The sequence below is a fragment of the Sesamum indicum genome, linkage group LG8 (genome assembly GCF_000512975.1).
Source record: "Sesamum indicum cultivar Zhongzhi No. 13 linkage group LG8, S_indicum_v1.0, whole genome shotgun sequence".
Classification (NCBI taxonomy): Eukaryota; Viridiplantae; Streptophyta; class Magnoliopsida; order Lamiales; family Pedaliaceae; genus Sesamum; species Sesamum indicum.
Genome location: NC_026152.1, coordinates 17,082,577 through 17,097,774, shown reverse-complemented (window position 1 = coordinate 17,097,774; position 15,198 = coordinate 17,082,577). Strand labels below are relative to the sequence as shown.

At 36.3% G+C, this 15,198-nt stretch overlaps 2 protein-coding genes across 4 annotated transcripts in view; one reads left to right on the top strand and one right to left on the bottom strand.

Moving 5' to 3' along the window:
- Nucleotides 914-10,670, top strand: LOC105169067 (uncharacterized protein At5g08430). Its single transcript, XM_011089337.2, has 10 exons — nucleotides 914-1,565; nucleotides 2,718-2,797; nucleotides 4,063-4,250; nucleotides 5,690-6,569; nucleotides 7,090-7,199; nucleotides 7,295-7,354; nucleotides 7,689-7,739; nucleotides 8,384-8,454; nucleotides 8,981-9,201; nucleotides 9,855-10,670. Exons 1-10 carry the CDS (start codon nucleotides 1,459-1,461, stop codon nucleotides 10,427-10,429), a joined length of 2,343 nt encoding a protein of 780 aa, XP_011087639.1. The 5' UTR covers nucleotides 914-1,458; the 3' UTR covers nucleotides 10,430-10,670.
- The window catches only part of LOC105169066 (COX assembly mitochondrial protein 2 homolog), a 2,855-nt gene continuing 972 nt past the window's right edge, over nucleotides 13,316-15,198 (bottom strand). Inside the window, exons 2-5 of one of the 3 annotated variants that reach the window (XM_011089334.2) lie at nucleotides 15,001-15,136; nucleotides 14,755-14,836; nucleotides 13,955-14,059; nucleotides 13,316-13,873 (exon numbers count right to left, since the gene is read on the bottom strand). In XM_011089334.2, the coding sequence (XP_011087636.1) occupies nucleotides 13,757-13,873; nucleotides 13,955-14,059; nucleotides 14,755-14,799 (267 nt within the window). In that variant the 5' untranslated portion in view covers nucleotides 14,800-14,836; nucleotides 15,001-15,136 and the 3' untranslated portion in view covers nucleotides 13,316-13,756. The remainder of the gene's footprint in view (nucleotides 13,874-13,954; nucleotides 14,060-14,754; nucleotides 14,837-15,000; nucleotides 15,137-15,198) is intronic. The other 2 variants (XM_011089335.2, XM_011089336.2) reach the window with 2 other exon arrangements.

The following is a 15,198-nucleotide window of genomic DNA, read 5'->3' as shown; positions in this document are numbered from 1 at the left end:
GGGTTCAATAGAGCAGCAATAGTTAAGCTCTTCTTGATGCCCACAAGCAGGCTTCCCCCAAAGCATCGAATAGCAACCAACAAGTAAAACAACTTTACTCAATAAAATTTCAAAGCATTACAGCAATATTTCAACTAATAGGATCGGTCACATGTCGGAATCACATATAGCATACTCAGTAAATATCAGAATTCTTACAACCAGAAGAACAAAGCAATTAAAAATAATATATTACATCAAACTGAAAAGAGCAAATGCACCAAACTAATGCATTGTCCACTAAGCTAAAGTGGTTTTCATCAAGAAGCTCATCAACCACCAGATTAAAGATTGAATAAGGCACACTTAGCAGCAGTTTAGAGAAACCTTAAAAGCACATGACATATCACCCACTATAGAAGCTAGTCCTCTTCATGGCGATATTTCCTGCTCTTCTTCTCAGACCGCTTCTTGCCCCTTACCCACTCACGAATCATCTGAAGCACTGACGTCGGAATCATAATCTGAATATGTCTTCCTGCTTCTCCTTTTATGCCGCATATCAGCAGAATCATCAGAAGAATCATCATCTGAATGATGGTGAATTCTCCTCCTCCTCCTCTCCTTCCTACTCTTCCTCTTTTTCTGCTTGCGCTTCAATTCTTGCAATTTATACTTGCAATTTACCTAATTCAAAAAAATTCTTTCAATTCCTTGAAAAGAAAAATACAAAAGAAATATAAAAGTACCTTTAAGACATTCCAATTACCCATACTGGTCAAAAGCAACCAGAGATTATAAAGTAAACCAAAATTCAAAATGAAGTGTACCTTCAAGGTATACATAGCATTTATGTAGTCCAAGGCGAAATGAAGTGTAAAGTGCATACTGCTATAGTGCAAGAGGGCCAAATCAGGTAATAATTAGCAGAATACAGACCAGCAGCCATACCATACATGAATTGAAGCCCGTGGGCCAATCTTGTGTTCTTGGTTTAAATTAATTCCCTTGATTCTGCACTGCGTTTTTTGCCAGCATCATTGGTTTTGAAGCTACATTCGCTCTCACTGTCCTCTCTCACTCTCTCTCTCTCTCTCTCTCTCTCTCTCTCTCTCTCTGACACAGACAGGCACACTGAAAGACTCATGCATGATCAAAACCATCCACATTTTCATTTTACATGACATCCGAAAGCACAAAAAGCTGGATCTTTTTCTCTGTTTCTTGAAATGGGTTAGTCCCAATTTTGCAGAATCTTAACCAGAACTCCAGTTTTTGGATCTTTTTAGCATTAATCTTGAAATGGGTCTCTGCTGAAACTTGATTGTAGCCGCTCTTCATTTCGTCCTGTTTCTACTTTCCAACAAAAGCAGAGGGCTTCTGCTAAAATTCGGGAAGATTTAAAGGAAAAAGTTTTACTGGGTTTTTTAGAAAACACCGGAAAGTTGAAAGTTTGCGGTTTAGTATTTGAATGTGGTGATGACGAACAAAAACAAGAAGAAGGTGGTTATAAACAAGGAAGAAGCTGCCGAAAACTGGTGCTTTGTTTGCAAAGACGGCGGTGATATTCGGATATGTGATTATAAGTGCGTTTTCCTTTTTCTTTATTTATGTGTCTTTTTTTCCAAATTTATCTGCCATTAAAGTCAGAGGTTGTGTTGAATGTGAAACGTAGTGCTGTGATCGAGATGTGGAGAACAGGGTCTCCGGACCCAACATTTTTTGCGTTCTGACGTAGGAGAAAGAAAGAGACAGGCTTTTGCCTATTTTGGAGGCAAAAGTCTTCTGCTCTTGTTGGTTGTGGTCCTTATATTAATTAGGATTTTCCTTTGTATTTTCTTGGGCTTTTCTTTCTTTTTTTTTTTTTCTTTTTCTTTCCCTGGAAGAAAATGCTGCCATGCCTCTGAAAGCCAACTTCTGTCCGGCCCTTTTGACAGAATTAATGATGTTGACAAACTTAACTATGGTCTATGGATGCAATTCCAGCTTTAGAAATTGAACGTGAATGGAATAATAGTGAACTGCATGGCAGTTTACAAGGTTAATAGTTTGAGTAAAGACCACAAAGTTAGTACTGCTTGATGAGTTTTACACCTATTAAGGATGGAACATGCAAGGGCTGAACTGAAGAACCAAGTCTCAGAATGCTGATTTTAACAGCCAATTAATGTGCTTGACTGTGGGATTTTGATCACATGACAGCAAGATGTTGGGGCATGAGTGTACTCCATTGTACCATGAAAGTTTCCTGTGATGTTCACCTAGAATCATAGCCCAAGTGGGTCTTGTTGTGATAACGCTAAGTTTATGTTGCGCGACTTCATACATGCTTCAATAGTTGGAACCCTGTAATAAATGCAGGAAATAGGGATGTGGGCCTAGAGCTGAACATGGTTTAGTTTGAATTACCTATCTGTGAAGATCAGAAGAATTTTGATACTAATATTAGAAAGTCACCGGATGGTGTAGCTGATGCTTCATATCTATAACATTTTATGGAGCATCTACATTTACATGCACATTACATGTCTAACACAGTTGTGTCAATTATTGTGTGCATATATCATGAAAGAAAGTACTTGTAGATGTTTGTCTTCGTGTCCACAGACAATATGTTTCCAGAAATCTATTTCTCCATTCATTTGTATGAAGTGCTTTAAATGGCAACAGAATTGTTCTTTTGGCATTTTCTTTGTGCTACCGATGTATGACTAAACAATGCTGATTTTTTTCGCCAGGCAATGTCTAAAATCTTATCATCCTCACTGTGTGCGGAAGGACGACTCATTCTTAAACAGTGAAAACTACTGGGCTTGTGGTAAGTCAACATCCATCACTTGCACCCACACCCCTCATGCAGAAAGAACCCAGTGCAGAAGGTGATATGCACGCATGATGACTCATCTGTCTGAATATGATATCTAGTAATTCTTGCCATTGGCCTTTGACGTAGAAAACATAGGGCTAATCAAGCACTTTTTATTTTTTTTCTAGGATTAAAGTTCATGAAATATTTGTGACATTCAAGATACACATGCCTTTCTTCTTATTTTCTGGCTATATCAAGGTGAGTAGACTTTGGGGAATTTTGGATATTAAATTATGTCTAAAAAGATGTGAAACCTTTCATGTAGTTCAACTGAGCCTTTACACTTTGTAGTCAAAGCCAAAAAATAGAAATAGTTGACCTGTATTCTGCTGACCAATAAGTCGTTAAAAATAACACTTTTTTTCACCGAACACCTCAATGTCGCTCAACAACCATGTTTGATAACCTATTTTGTGGAGAATGACTAATAAGCTACTAAACAATGTACAACTGAACAGCAATTTCAGAATCTTTGGTTGCATCTAATTTGGTTTGCTGAAAACTATATTCTTTTATTATTTTCTGAATATATTTTCCATTAAGCTTCTAAATATGCAGTACTGATGTCCTATGTTGCATGGAGATGGACATAGTAACATGTGCACTACTTCATATAGGAACAAAAGATGTCCATAAAATACAGGACACAACTAGACTACAGTATGTTGTTTTTAGAAAAAGGATTTTGAGAACTTGTCCAATTCAGCAATTTATTATTACCATCCTAATGAAAGAAAACATATAAAAAGTAATTGATGTGTAACAAATGTGTGGTAAATTATATCTTTAAAGTGAATATAGCATAACAATAAAATGAATTAGATAAATCATCAACAAATAATAATATATACTCCGAGAATGTCAGACATGTGTATCAGCTATTTAATATTCTATTAATACATCAAACGTATCTTTGTATTCACGGAGTTGTTTGCGATCGACATGAGGGTCTCTCATTGTCGGACTAGGACATGGGTACAGCACAAGTTTTAAATGTCTGTGCTTTATAACAGATCTGTGTTATGGGTGCACGCACATATGCTATGATACAAACATCATTTATGCCATCTCAATCTTCAAAAGATCAGGCTGCCAATTTTGTTATACTCTATATCTTTCATGTAGCATAACTGGTCAAATATTTTATTACATCATTCACTTCACAAATCATATTCTCACGCATAACATAATGTGTGTGTAAATAAATTTTTCAGCTTGGCATACTTGCTTCCTTTGCCGTAGATCTTCCTATCTTCATTGTTACACTTGTAAAAATGCTGTATGCCGTCGCTGCCTTCCTGCTGCTGATTTTTTGCAAGTTAAAGGTGAACGTGGATTCTGCAAATCCTGCCTAAAGCTTGTGTTACTCATCGAAGAAAACAAGGATCATGACTCAGATGGGGTATGATTACTATAGGCAGTAAACTGAAAATGAATCTCTTGTTCACAATGTGAAAAAGTAATCTTTTGCCAAAACTGTGATCTTATGTCTTTTGTTCAGCTTACTTGACAGCCAACGAGGTAGGATTTAGTGTAAAACCATTTCTGGAGCCACTTCCAAATTTGTGTATAACTCAGTGTCTTCACTGTACTTTGTGGATCATAGAGGAGGAAATTTTGATAGAATAACAAATTGCATGGTGAGATCCACATTTTTCCAACTAACGTGATGGGGATGTTCTAGATAGGTATAAAGGTGTATTCTGTAATCCGTGAACTTTAGCCTCCGGTTTCATTGGACAAGCCAACTAGTTGATCCCTAGAGGATGGATAATATCTTGTCTTGTAGTCTTAAGGACAACAGTTTAATTGGATTGGCAAGTGTAGTGGTACTTCTATTCCAGATTCCTACCTGTAAAGTTTTGGACCAGAACTTGAGGCATCTGGTCTTGTATGATAATAGTTTTCTAATCTCATCCACATAGACAAACTGGACTAGACAGATTGATTTTCTTGTGACCACCAATTCTGGCTCTATGCAGCCTGGTTTAGATCTCACCCGCCATTATGTGTTGAAAGTTAAAACGTTACAGTAAAAAGAGCTCAACTGAGCCAAACCTTACCTTCTGTGATGTCAACTTATTGCAGTTATACACATGTACAAAATAGCGTGATGACTTGCTAGGAATGAGTAGATATATGGAACCTGAACATGGACAACACTTCCCTTCAGACTATTATCCTTCAAGTCAATTTTTGTTGTCTTTTGTCAGTTATGCAGGGACTAGGATTGGCTCTTTGAACCACCTAACCCTGAAAATAAAGAATGTGCTATACATAACAGCAAGATTTGCCCTTCTACTCAATGAATGGCCAATGTTAACAAATATAATTTTGTAGTTTCTAATTTCTCAATTTCCTTCAATCTATAATTTCTTTATCCTTATTGATTTACATAATGTGGTTATATCTGTAGCTTCCTACAAGATTAATGAGGCTGAGAAAGCATAGTGTAGAGGCATCTAAATTAATTCACATCCATTGTTTACATGTTTATAGCTTCACTTTCTGTTACTTGGAATTCAGATTTTATGGTTGCTATACACCTGAAGCAGGTATTCCTACTACATAAAAATCCTTTCCATGCGACTTAATACAATGTCAATAGCTGTGCAAATAAAGAAGTAAATTTAACCCCTCTCCCATCAACTGAGTCTTCTTTATAAATTTATTTGACTCCATGTGAAAACCTCATTTTGGTTTTTTTACTCTTTAACTTCTGCTAAGTTAGTCAATTTAATTAGACAAATTGTTCCTCAGCGCCTTGTTGTCTGCTTCTCTTTGCTTTTTGTTTGCGTCAAGGAAATGAGGCGCTGACCTGAATGTTTGAGTTCTTTCCAGGAAAGGGTGGATTTTACGGATCATGAGACATATGAGGGTTTATTCATGGAATATTATATGACCATAAAAAGAGAGGGAGGATTTGAGTCACGGGATATCTATGCTGCCCAAGACTTGGTTAAGATGAAAGAGAAACATCAATCCGGTTCTGGTTCCGAAGAATTTGATGGAAAAGAAGAAGAAGAAGAGCAGGTATCTGATTCTGATGATCTGGACTATAAGAGGAGATGCAGGAGAAAGTCTAAGCGAAAGAGATACCAGAGAAAGAAGTCTGTAGTGCAAACCCCTGCAAAGTCAACTAGAAACTACTTTATTGGGTGGGCATCAAGACCCCTTATTGAGTTTCTTGCTTCAATTGGTAAAAGCACTAGTGAGGAAATGTCGCAGCGTGATGTGACTTGCATTGTAAATGAGTATGTTAAAGAAAATAAATTATTTCATCCCGAGAAAAAGAAGATGATAACATGTGATGCACGACTACAACCTCTTTTCAAGAGAAAAATAATAAGTAAACATAGAGTATATGACCTTCTGGAGGCCCATTTTGCTGAGAACCATGATGAATCAGAGGACAGCGATCCGGAGTATGATTCAGAAGACAGTAATGGAGGCAAACCAAATGAATGTAAAAAGCAAAAGAGGCTGGATATGGGGGAAAAGTCCAAGAAACAAGAGCTGGAAAATAATGTTCCTAAAAGTTGTTTTGCATCTGTTGTAGTTGAAAATGTCAAACTTGTTTACTTGAAGAGAAGCTTGCTACATGAACTACTTAAGGAACCTGAATCATTTGAAGAAAAGGTGATTGGATGCTTTGTTCGAGTCAAATCTGATCCATATGATTATCTTTCAAGAAACTCATATCAGCTCATGCAAGTAAAAGGTTAGTCTTGAAATACATTTGATGAATCAATTATCTCTGGTAGATATTGCTCCTTTATTCTACATCACACCTGCTCATGTGGCTCTAGTTTATTGATTTTAAGACCTAGATTAAGGATCTTTCAAGTAAGGGAAGTTTGGTTTCTTGTCGAGATAAGCTTGAACGTCTTAAGTTGTGTTGCTCAAATTGTGTGGAAGAGTATTAGGTTACATTCACCCACATCGGGCAAGAACTCTTAACTTTTAGAAGCCATTCTAATCTGAACCCCGTAGGCTTTCATGAAGCATGTATGGATCTCATTCCTCTTTGGCATTTCATCTGCAAAGGAACTGAATATAATTGATAGTGTTCCATCACTCTGCTACACCAGTTTCACTGTCGGACTTGGAACATTTAATGGGTGGATGACCCTGAGAGTCAACCATATCATTTCACCGGATCACGTGGATCCTTGGTTATCAACTTCTTTTCACAATTTACTGACCTCTTTTTTACTTTTGCTGTTAATTTGTACTTTCAGGTGTTAAAACAGTTCAGAACGGTGAAAACAATACAGAAATTATCCTTCTATTTTCATCTGTGCCTAAAGAAATCCACATGAATTTGCTTTCAGATGATGATTTCTCTGAGGTAATTAAGTTGGTGTGGAAAAAACCTTTTCTTCCCCCAGTTGTTGCAAGTTGCTGACAGTGTAAAGGATGAAACATCTAATCTGCCTTTTGCAGGATGAATGTTCGGATTTGAGACAAAAAGTGGCTGCTGGTTTGCTCGAGAGGCCTACTGTGGTGAGTGCTACTGACTTCAGCACGCAGATCTACTGCCATTTCACTTATAGATTGTTGGATATTTTATCATATTATTCTAAATGCAAGACTCAGGAGGCACTTTAGAATCTTCAAGTATGTGCAATTCTTCGAGGCCAATCAACTAAAGAGTCTGCCTGTAGATTATTGGGAACACATCATGGCTTCTCCCTTTGCCTCTTTTAAGTTTCAGTTCTTCCTTATATCAAAGTGAACACAAAAGTTGATGTATAAACGTAATATGGCATTTTATTTGATGCTCTATTGTTGAGGTGGGAATTTTCGAGACCAATAACCTTGTTCTCTTCTTTTACAGGGGGAACTTGAACAGAAGGCCAAAATTCTTCACAAGGATATAACTATGCATGTATGCTTATGCCTTTATCTCGCTTTCTGAGTTCTGTGATTCTACCTTGCTTTATTGGGTGTGTACTATGGGATTTCAACTTTCATAAGTATGGTATTCCCAAAATCTGGGAAAGTAAAACTCACCATGTTTTCTACTGATATAATTGCTTGGATGTCTGAATAACGGTTGAAACATTTAACTAGTCCCATCCATTTTCGGCCTCAAATAAATAAGTTTGCACTTCTGTAATTCCCTATCACATTTTATCTTCTAGAATGGTAATTCCACTTCTGGATATCTATGCCATAAGTTGCCATATATCGTATTCTAAAAAGAAGTACCCAATGGTTGCAGCAGATTCAGTGGTACATTGTTTTTATTTCCTTGATTCTCCGGCATGTGTTATTAACTGCCAAGCTTCTCCATCACAACAGGTTAACAGGAACATCTAGCCTCAAATGATGTGTGCTTAAAAAATTTATTACTGGGTATCGGCTGCAGAGCAGATAAATTTCCTTATTTGAATAGGCCATATCATGTTAATAATCTTGTCCTCTCCAATACTTAAGTTTCAATTGATAGAAAGAATTATTACTTTGTCAAAACTGCATTAAAGCATCTCATTACTCATTCTTTAATGTGATCTAATTGAACTTATGCAGCGGATCAGGAAAGAGCTGGCCTTGTTGCAAAACCTAATTGATCGAGCCAATGAGAAAGGATGGAGACGCGAATATCCTTTATGAGTAACTACATTATGGCACACTAGGTTACATTCATTTCATTACTATCATGCAATAGGTTTTCACATTCATTTACTACATCCGCTCTACTGCTGAAAAGTGCATATTGCTGAAGTAAGTTACTAGTTTTAATAAACTGGACCTGGACTCCTAGTTTAAAAAGATAAAGAGGATAATAAATTTGAACAAAATTTGAATGAAGTGACACCCCATGAAATCTCAAGCTAGATTTTTTACCTGCAAATAGTAGTAAAGTGAATTCACGCTACGACTGAAGAGTTTTCTTTTTATAGTTAATAGAATTAAAACCTGCATATTAATGCTGATGGATATGTGATATTTTGACTACCAGTTTCTACACTGTAAACAAGTCATTCCCAAATGAATATACTTTTTCAATATTTTCCTCCTTAAGAGTTGGTTCTGCATTCTTAGAAATCACATGCAACCAGTTTTTTGGTTAGTGAACGTGAGATGAACTTTCTGGTCTGTGGACTTAACTTATATTGTTCGTACACTGTTTGAGTATTTGGAGAAGAAAAAGAAACTACAAACTCCGTCAGAACAACTACGGTTGCTTGAGAATGTTCCTACAGTAATTCCAGACTTATCTGAGCTTGATTCAAATGCTGAAGACATTATGAACGACATGAAGACGGATGAAAACGCTCCTAAATCAATCCTCCAATGTAATTCTACTATTCCGAGTGATAGATTGCAGAACAACAGAACAACAGGTGTGCGCGATGAGGCTCCATTTAATTGCTTGTGCTTTTCTGTATTTGCCTATTTTGAATTGGTTCTTCTGCTCCTAGTATTATGAGTAGAAGTAACTGTGATAGTCCTGGTGTTATGATGCTGTTCATACCTCTAACTAATGCCCACAATGCTGAATCGCCTGATGAGATAAGTCAAACTGTGAGTTTCAAATCTTACCTGTGGGACTAGTTTCTTGGAAATTGACCATGGTAGGATGAAGTTTACCTGCCAATGTGCAGGCTAACCAAACTATTAAGACTTTCAACGAAATTATGTGTACTTAAGTTGATATTCATATACCATGGCAACAGGGACGTGGATGGATACTTGATGGGAATTTGCATTGCTAGGCATTCATCAAGGATTTAGTTTTTGTTAACTAATCGAGGAGAACAGTAATGTTTCTGGAGATAGAGGCGAGCCTTGTTAGAGGAACATGTTTATTGCCATCATGTGTCATGCAAGTAAATAACGTAGATACTAATTATGTTGCATGTGATATGTTGATTAGTACTCAGTTTGCCGTCTTCTCTAAACTCCATGATAAGTTGCCACAATGTCATGTATTTTATCTTTGCCCGTTCAACTATTCTAAAAAATGCATCACTTCTCTAATATTTCATGTAAACAGAAGAGAAGGCTAAGGCTCATCATGGTCATGCATCTCATCCAGAACGAAAGCAACCCCTTCCTGTTTCTGAAAGATCGGCCTCGACACAACTTCTACACGGTGGCGCACCAAACTCTGAGCTCAAGCATGGCAATCTTACCCACCGAGACCTTGTGCAACTTACTTCTGAAGAAAAAACAAACAAATCAGAAGCTGAACAGTCTTCCCTGAAGTCTCAGGACATGCACAATGAGAAGGCAACAAGAAAGACAGGCCAAGGTGCTTCAAAGACTGAGGTGATTGAATTGCTCAGCGACAACGACAATGCCAACAGCAGTAAGGTTACCTCTGTTCTAGATAATCAAGAAACCAACGACCCGGAAAGACAAAAATGGTGCATTCAAGGACCCTGTGGCGAACAGGACAAGTGTACTCTGTCAGTGCTGAAACGTTGGAGCGAGACCAGCTCATATGCGTCCAAGTTCAAAGTCTGGAAGGAAGATGAGAGTGAAGAGGACGCAGTTTGGTTGCCGGAAGCTATTAACTCCGCGTCATGTTCCCAGAAAAACAGTGCAAAGCAGGAAGCTGAAAACTAGTGCATTTTTGTACCTAAAGAACTACATCCCTTTAGTTTTAGAGGCCTAAAAACATCATGGATGAAACAGCAGTGTTCATAGTATCTTTGCCTGGGTGCAGTTTTTGTATATAGCAACCTGTTTTGCAGCTAAGGTATAGAAGGGGAATCAGTGCTTTCAGAACATATATCCCTTTTGTTTGTTACTTATGATCTGAGGTTGCCTTTCGTAGAATAATAATGTGCTGACAAGCTATGTAATACGAATAAATTATTTAAAATCTGTCATAATACTAACGAACAAAAATAGATTATGGGGTAAACTTTAAAATTGATAGTTTCATCTAAAATACAAGGCCCAATTGGACATCTAAATTGTTGCATTTTAGGTAACAATCAATTGATTGAATTTTTGTTTTCTTTTTTTTTTTTTAGAGAACCACCCGAAGATGAGGAGAGCTTTTCGAGTTCTCCGTCCCTTGTACATTAAACAAATCAAAATAAATGTACAAAGGGGAGTACTTCTCAGTTAAATGAATTGATTGAATTGTTATCATCTCTTCTTCCTTTTATGAAAGAGAGTTTAGGTTTAGTTTTAGGGTATTTCACACTTAATCTCTCTCCAAAATTACAAAATTACACATATTGTCCCATTCCAAAAAATTATCTACTTACAACTGGCCCCCTTCTATTAAGGTTTTCAATTGTACCTCTCGTTCAACATCCACTAGTAATAATTTTATACTTGTGAGGGAGTAAATATAATATATATAAAATCAAAAGGATGTAATTGTAATAAAATATTATTCTCAAATCATAATTGTTGACTGAAAATTAGCCGATGACAAAAGAAAATGAAGTCCTTTTTACTTCATATATATGGGATGACGTTAGCGTATTAGATGAAGTACTTGAACATGACATAGACGCAATAATAGTGTTCGACTCATCCTATATTTTAGGATAACATGGTTGAGGCTTACAACCAAAAGTTGTGAGTCTGTGTCTCATAAATATAGGTATATAGTTTACTTTTATAGTAAATTTCTTATTTTGTTGTTTTTTTAACATATTTATTAATTTAAAAATATCGATGCATTGAATCAACATATTCAAATTATACAGATATGTATCCACAAAATATCATATTAAATTTTGTATTTTGGTTTCATATTTCAGATACATAATAAGATCTCTAATTATCACTACTCTTTTACTAAAATTCAATTAAGTATATCAAACATAGAATTCAATCAGTCAATAATACTTTCCATTAAGTTCAAATATTTTGAATTATTTGCTTAATCTGTAACTAATAAATTTTTGGTTTTGTATAAATGCTAAAGTTTACCAAATAAATAAATAACTTAGTTTTTAGATTATAATCAGAGAAGATGGTTTCGTTGCAAAGGCTGCTTCTTGTTGTCACAGTTCTGCTAATTGGAGTTGGTTAGTACTGTACTTCTACAATCTCTTCTCATCATATTCATAGGCCCATAGCCAACTCTTTCTCTAACATAACCTTTAATTTAGGCCAGTTTGCGTTGATTTTATAATTGATTATGATAAGAATTTATTTTTCGAAAAATTGTAATTTTAGTCCTGTAATTTGGGGATGGCATTTCTAGTCCTGTATAAATTATTTTTCGCAATTCTAGTCCTTTTTCCACCAATTTGACTGGAAGTTGCAATTACTTGCAATTTTAGTCCTGTAAATAAATTGATAAAGGACAAAAAAATACCAACTCTTTCAAGTTATAGGACTAAATATGCCAACGCTTTCTAAATTACAGGACTAAAATTGCAATTTAATTGAGCTATGTATAAGTCACATACAATTTTCTCCTGCCAAATTGGATGAAAATTGCCAAATCTTAAGTTGCAGGACTAAATTGCAAAAAATCAATTTGTGCAGGACCAAAATTACCATCCCCATAAGTTATACGACTAAAATTACATTTTTGCCTTTATTTTTGAATAACTAATTTTAGAACAAATGTGATTTTAGGTTCATATTATTATAATTGATTATGTAAATATAGATTTAAGCTAAACTTTAAAACTAACCTCATTCTTTACAGTGAATGAAGGAATTAAAAAATAATTGTGGTGGGATTAAAATAATTTTGATGGAAATATTTATATTAGAAAATTCTTCTGAAGTGCTGAGATGATCACCACCTTCGTGCATGGAATCTGCAGGTGAATCCCATATAGATTAGAGATTGTGATGTCTCAAAATTTCATATTTCTGAAATTTTGCTTGAATGATATCGTTCTGGAAAATGACAAAATCTTAATTTGTATGATTTACAGATAGGTCGTTGGCAACGGCGCAAGGGCCACCACGGCGGCTGGATGACGTGATGGTAGGGAAGTGCCGGGGGTTGAGCGACTGCCTGTGTCCACGGCGGTGCAAGAGCAAGAAGTGCACTCCAGGGCAGTGCTTTTGCATGGACGAAATGCGGCGTGAGATTCTGGTGGGTAATTGCACCAGCGATGCTGATTGCAATTGCCCCAGGCGCTTCAAGGACAAGTTTTGCACTCTAGGAGATTGCTTTTGTACCGACTGTTAACCCAACTAACAAACAATTTGATCCAACAAAAATTTTAGTCATTAAGCCTGAAAAATAAATCAAATTACTCGATTGAGACCAAGGCCTGCAACTTATTCAAAATCAAGTTGAGTTCGAGTATAAGCTTCATCAATAAGATTAAATTCTTTAAGCTAGACTCATTTGCACCTCCAGAATTGACTGATGAAATGTGACACCGACTCTATGAACTGTTGAACGTATACATTGTGATTTCAGAAATGGAAAAATAACACAATTATATGTTATACAGTGATTTACCTTTTGCCTGGAATGAGAAATGACAAGACCGGAACAGTGAATCCAGCACAACAGAAATGAAACTAGGAAATGCAATTGAAGCAATTCCAAAGTTATTCAGGTGACAACCAGGTTTCCCCAGTATTAGAACAAGGCAGCTTTCAACTTCATCCAGGGTAGCAAAAAGGACCGCCTACTGAAGAGATCCAATGGTTATAATTGAATCGACTAGACTTCTAGTGTGCTTTATTGATATCTAAATAAAAATCTATGCCTGTAGCAACAAGCACGATAAAGAGAAAATGGAAGACAAGAAAATTTCTTTGGGCTGCTAAACACAGTAAAATATGGTGAGAACAGTAAAAGAAAGGTCATGAGCTTGGCAGGAACTATACGTCTCCGTCCAAGCTGTAGAATGTATAGTGTAAATTCCTTTGCACCTGTATCACCAGATTCTTCTTTTCCAAGCACAAGCGTTTAAGTCGTATTTCTGATAATCGTAACAAAGTTCTAGATTAAGCTTGTGCAAAATTCTTCTCATCTTTCATCTCGGCATTTTCCTTCCTGTATGCCCTCAATCGCTCTTTCAACTTTTTGCTCTCTTCAAAGTTCGCCTTCCGTTTCACAGCTTTCTGCACAAGGAAGAGGTGTGAATTATCACTAGAGGATTAAATGACTGTCACAATTAAAAATATGTTATGGTGGAAACTTACTTCTTGACGGAAACACTTGTCAAGCTTAATTTTTAAATCTGTGCATTGACCAAAAAACTTCCCAAGAGGATGGTCTATATGGCACTTCTGGAATTCTTCGATAATCTGCACCAATCATATAAGTTGCAAGTGGCAAAGACTAACCTACTGCAGTTAGCCAATTGAGAAAAGCAAAAAAGAGGTTCACTAAATTCTTGCTCATTCACATGGGAAATAATTAGTTATCCGTCAATTGTCAAGAAATGGTAATCTTAACTCAAAACAAGGTCATTTAAGACTCCAGCCAGCTGCCACGAGGTGGTGAGTTCAATACAAGGAAAACAACTTAGTTATGCCAGTTTCGTGAAGGAGACTCAACTAACAGGTAACAGACTGTATTTTCAATATGATTCTTTCATTTCGAAGTTTCAACAACTGGAGTTACAGCACAGGGAGGAAATATGCATACACAGTAACACAGGTAAAAATAATAGCCAACTCCTATATTTGCATCTTAACAGGCTTGAGCCACATTTTCCGGAATAAACTCAATTAGCAAAGAAATTCAATGGGTTTTCACTTTCCAGGAACAGGTTATCATTTCACAGTTTGAAAACAGAAAATAATCTTTTTCTCAACAGTCTTCAGAATCTGCTATTTTTAATATAGAACACTCAGAAAATTCTCATGCGTTATATACCAGAAATTTGTGTATATCAGAAAAACCAAATTCATTCAAGTAATAGTTCGGTATAAAAAAACTATATCCAAGCAACATTATTTACAGAAGTAACTTCCTATATGTGACCAAAAGAACTTACTTCAGCACACATTGGGTGCCTGTGGATTGTTAAAGGAGGATGCATTCTGTTCCTTGTTCTTTATTCACAGCTTGCAGAAGACCTAAAAACATGCAGAAAACGTCTGGTCATGGTTCTTCAGTGATTAATAAATGCCAGGTCAGCCCCTGTACTATGACTGTTGGACATTCTTGCGTTAATTCTAGCAATATTTAACTCCCTCATTACTGACAAAACAAATGAAAGGGAACAACATGAGTCTCTGACATTTACTCTAGAAATGTCGGTTTTCTTTCTTTCTGTCCCTACAATTCTCTGAGCTAAGCCTTTAGCTTGAAACATCAGTTGCACAGCAGCACAATATAGCAGAACAGCATAAGATTTCAACCAAAAACTGTTCTCCCTGACATCATCAAAGAGAATATTGTCAAAGGGGAGAAAACTATTCCGATACTCAGAGTACAA

Coding starts and splice junctions, on each gene's coding strand:
- LOC105169067 (XM_011089337.2), top strand. CDS start 1,459: ATGACGAACAAAAACAAGAAGAAGGTGGTTATAAACAAGGAAGAAGCT. Junction 2,798..4,062: donor TGAAAACTACTGGGCTTGTG/GTAAGTCAACAT, acceptor TAAATTTTTCAG/CTTGGCATACTTGCTTCCTT. Junction 6,570..7,089: donor TCAGCTCATGCAAGTAAAAG/GTTAGTCTTGAA, acceptor TTGTACTTTCAG/GTGTTAAAACAGTTCAGAAC.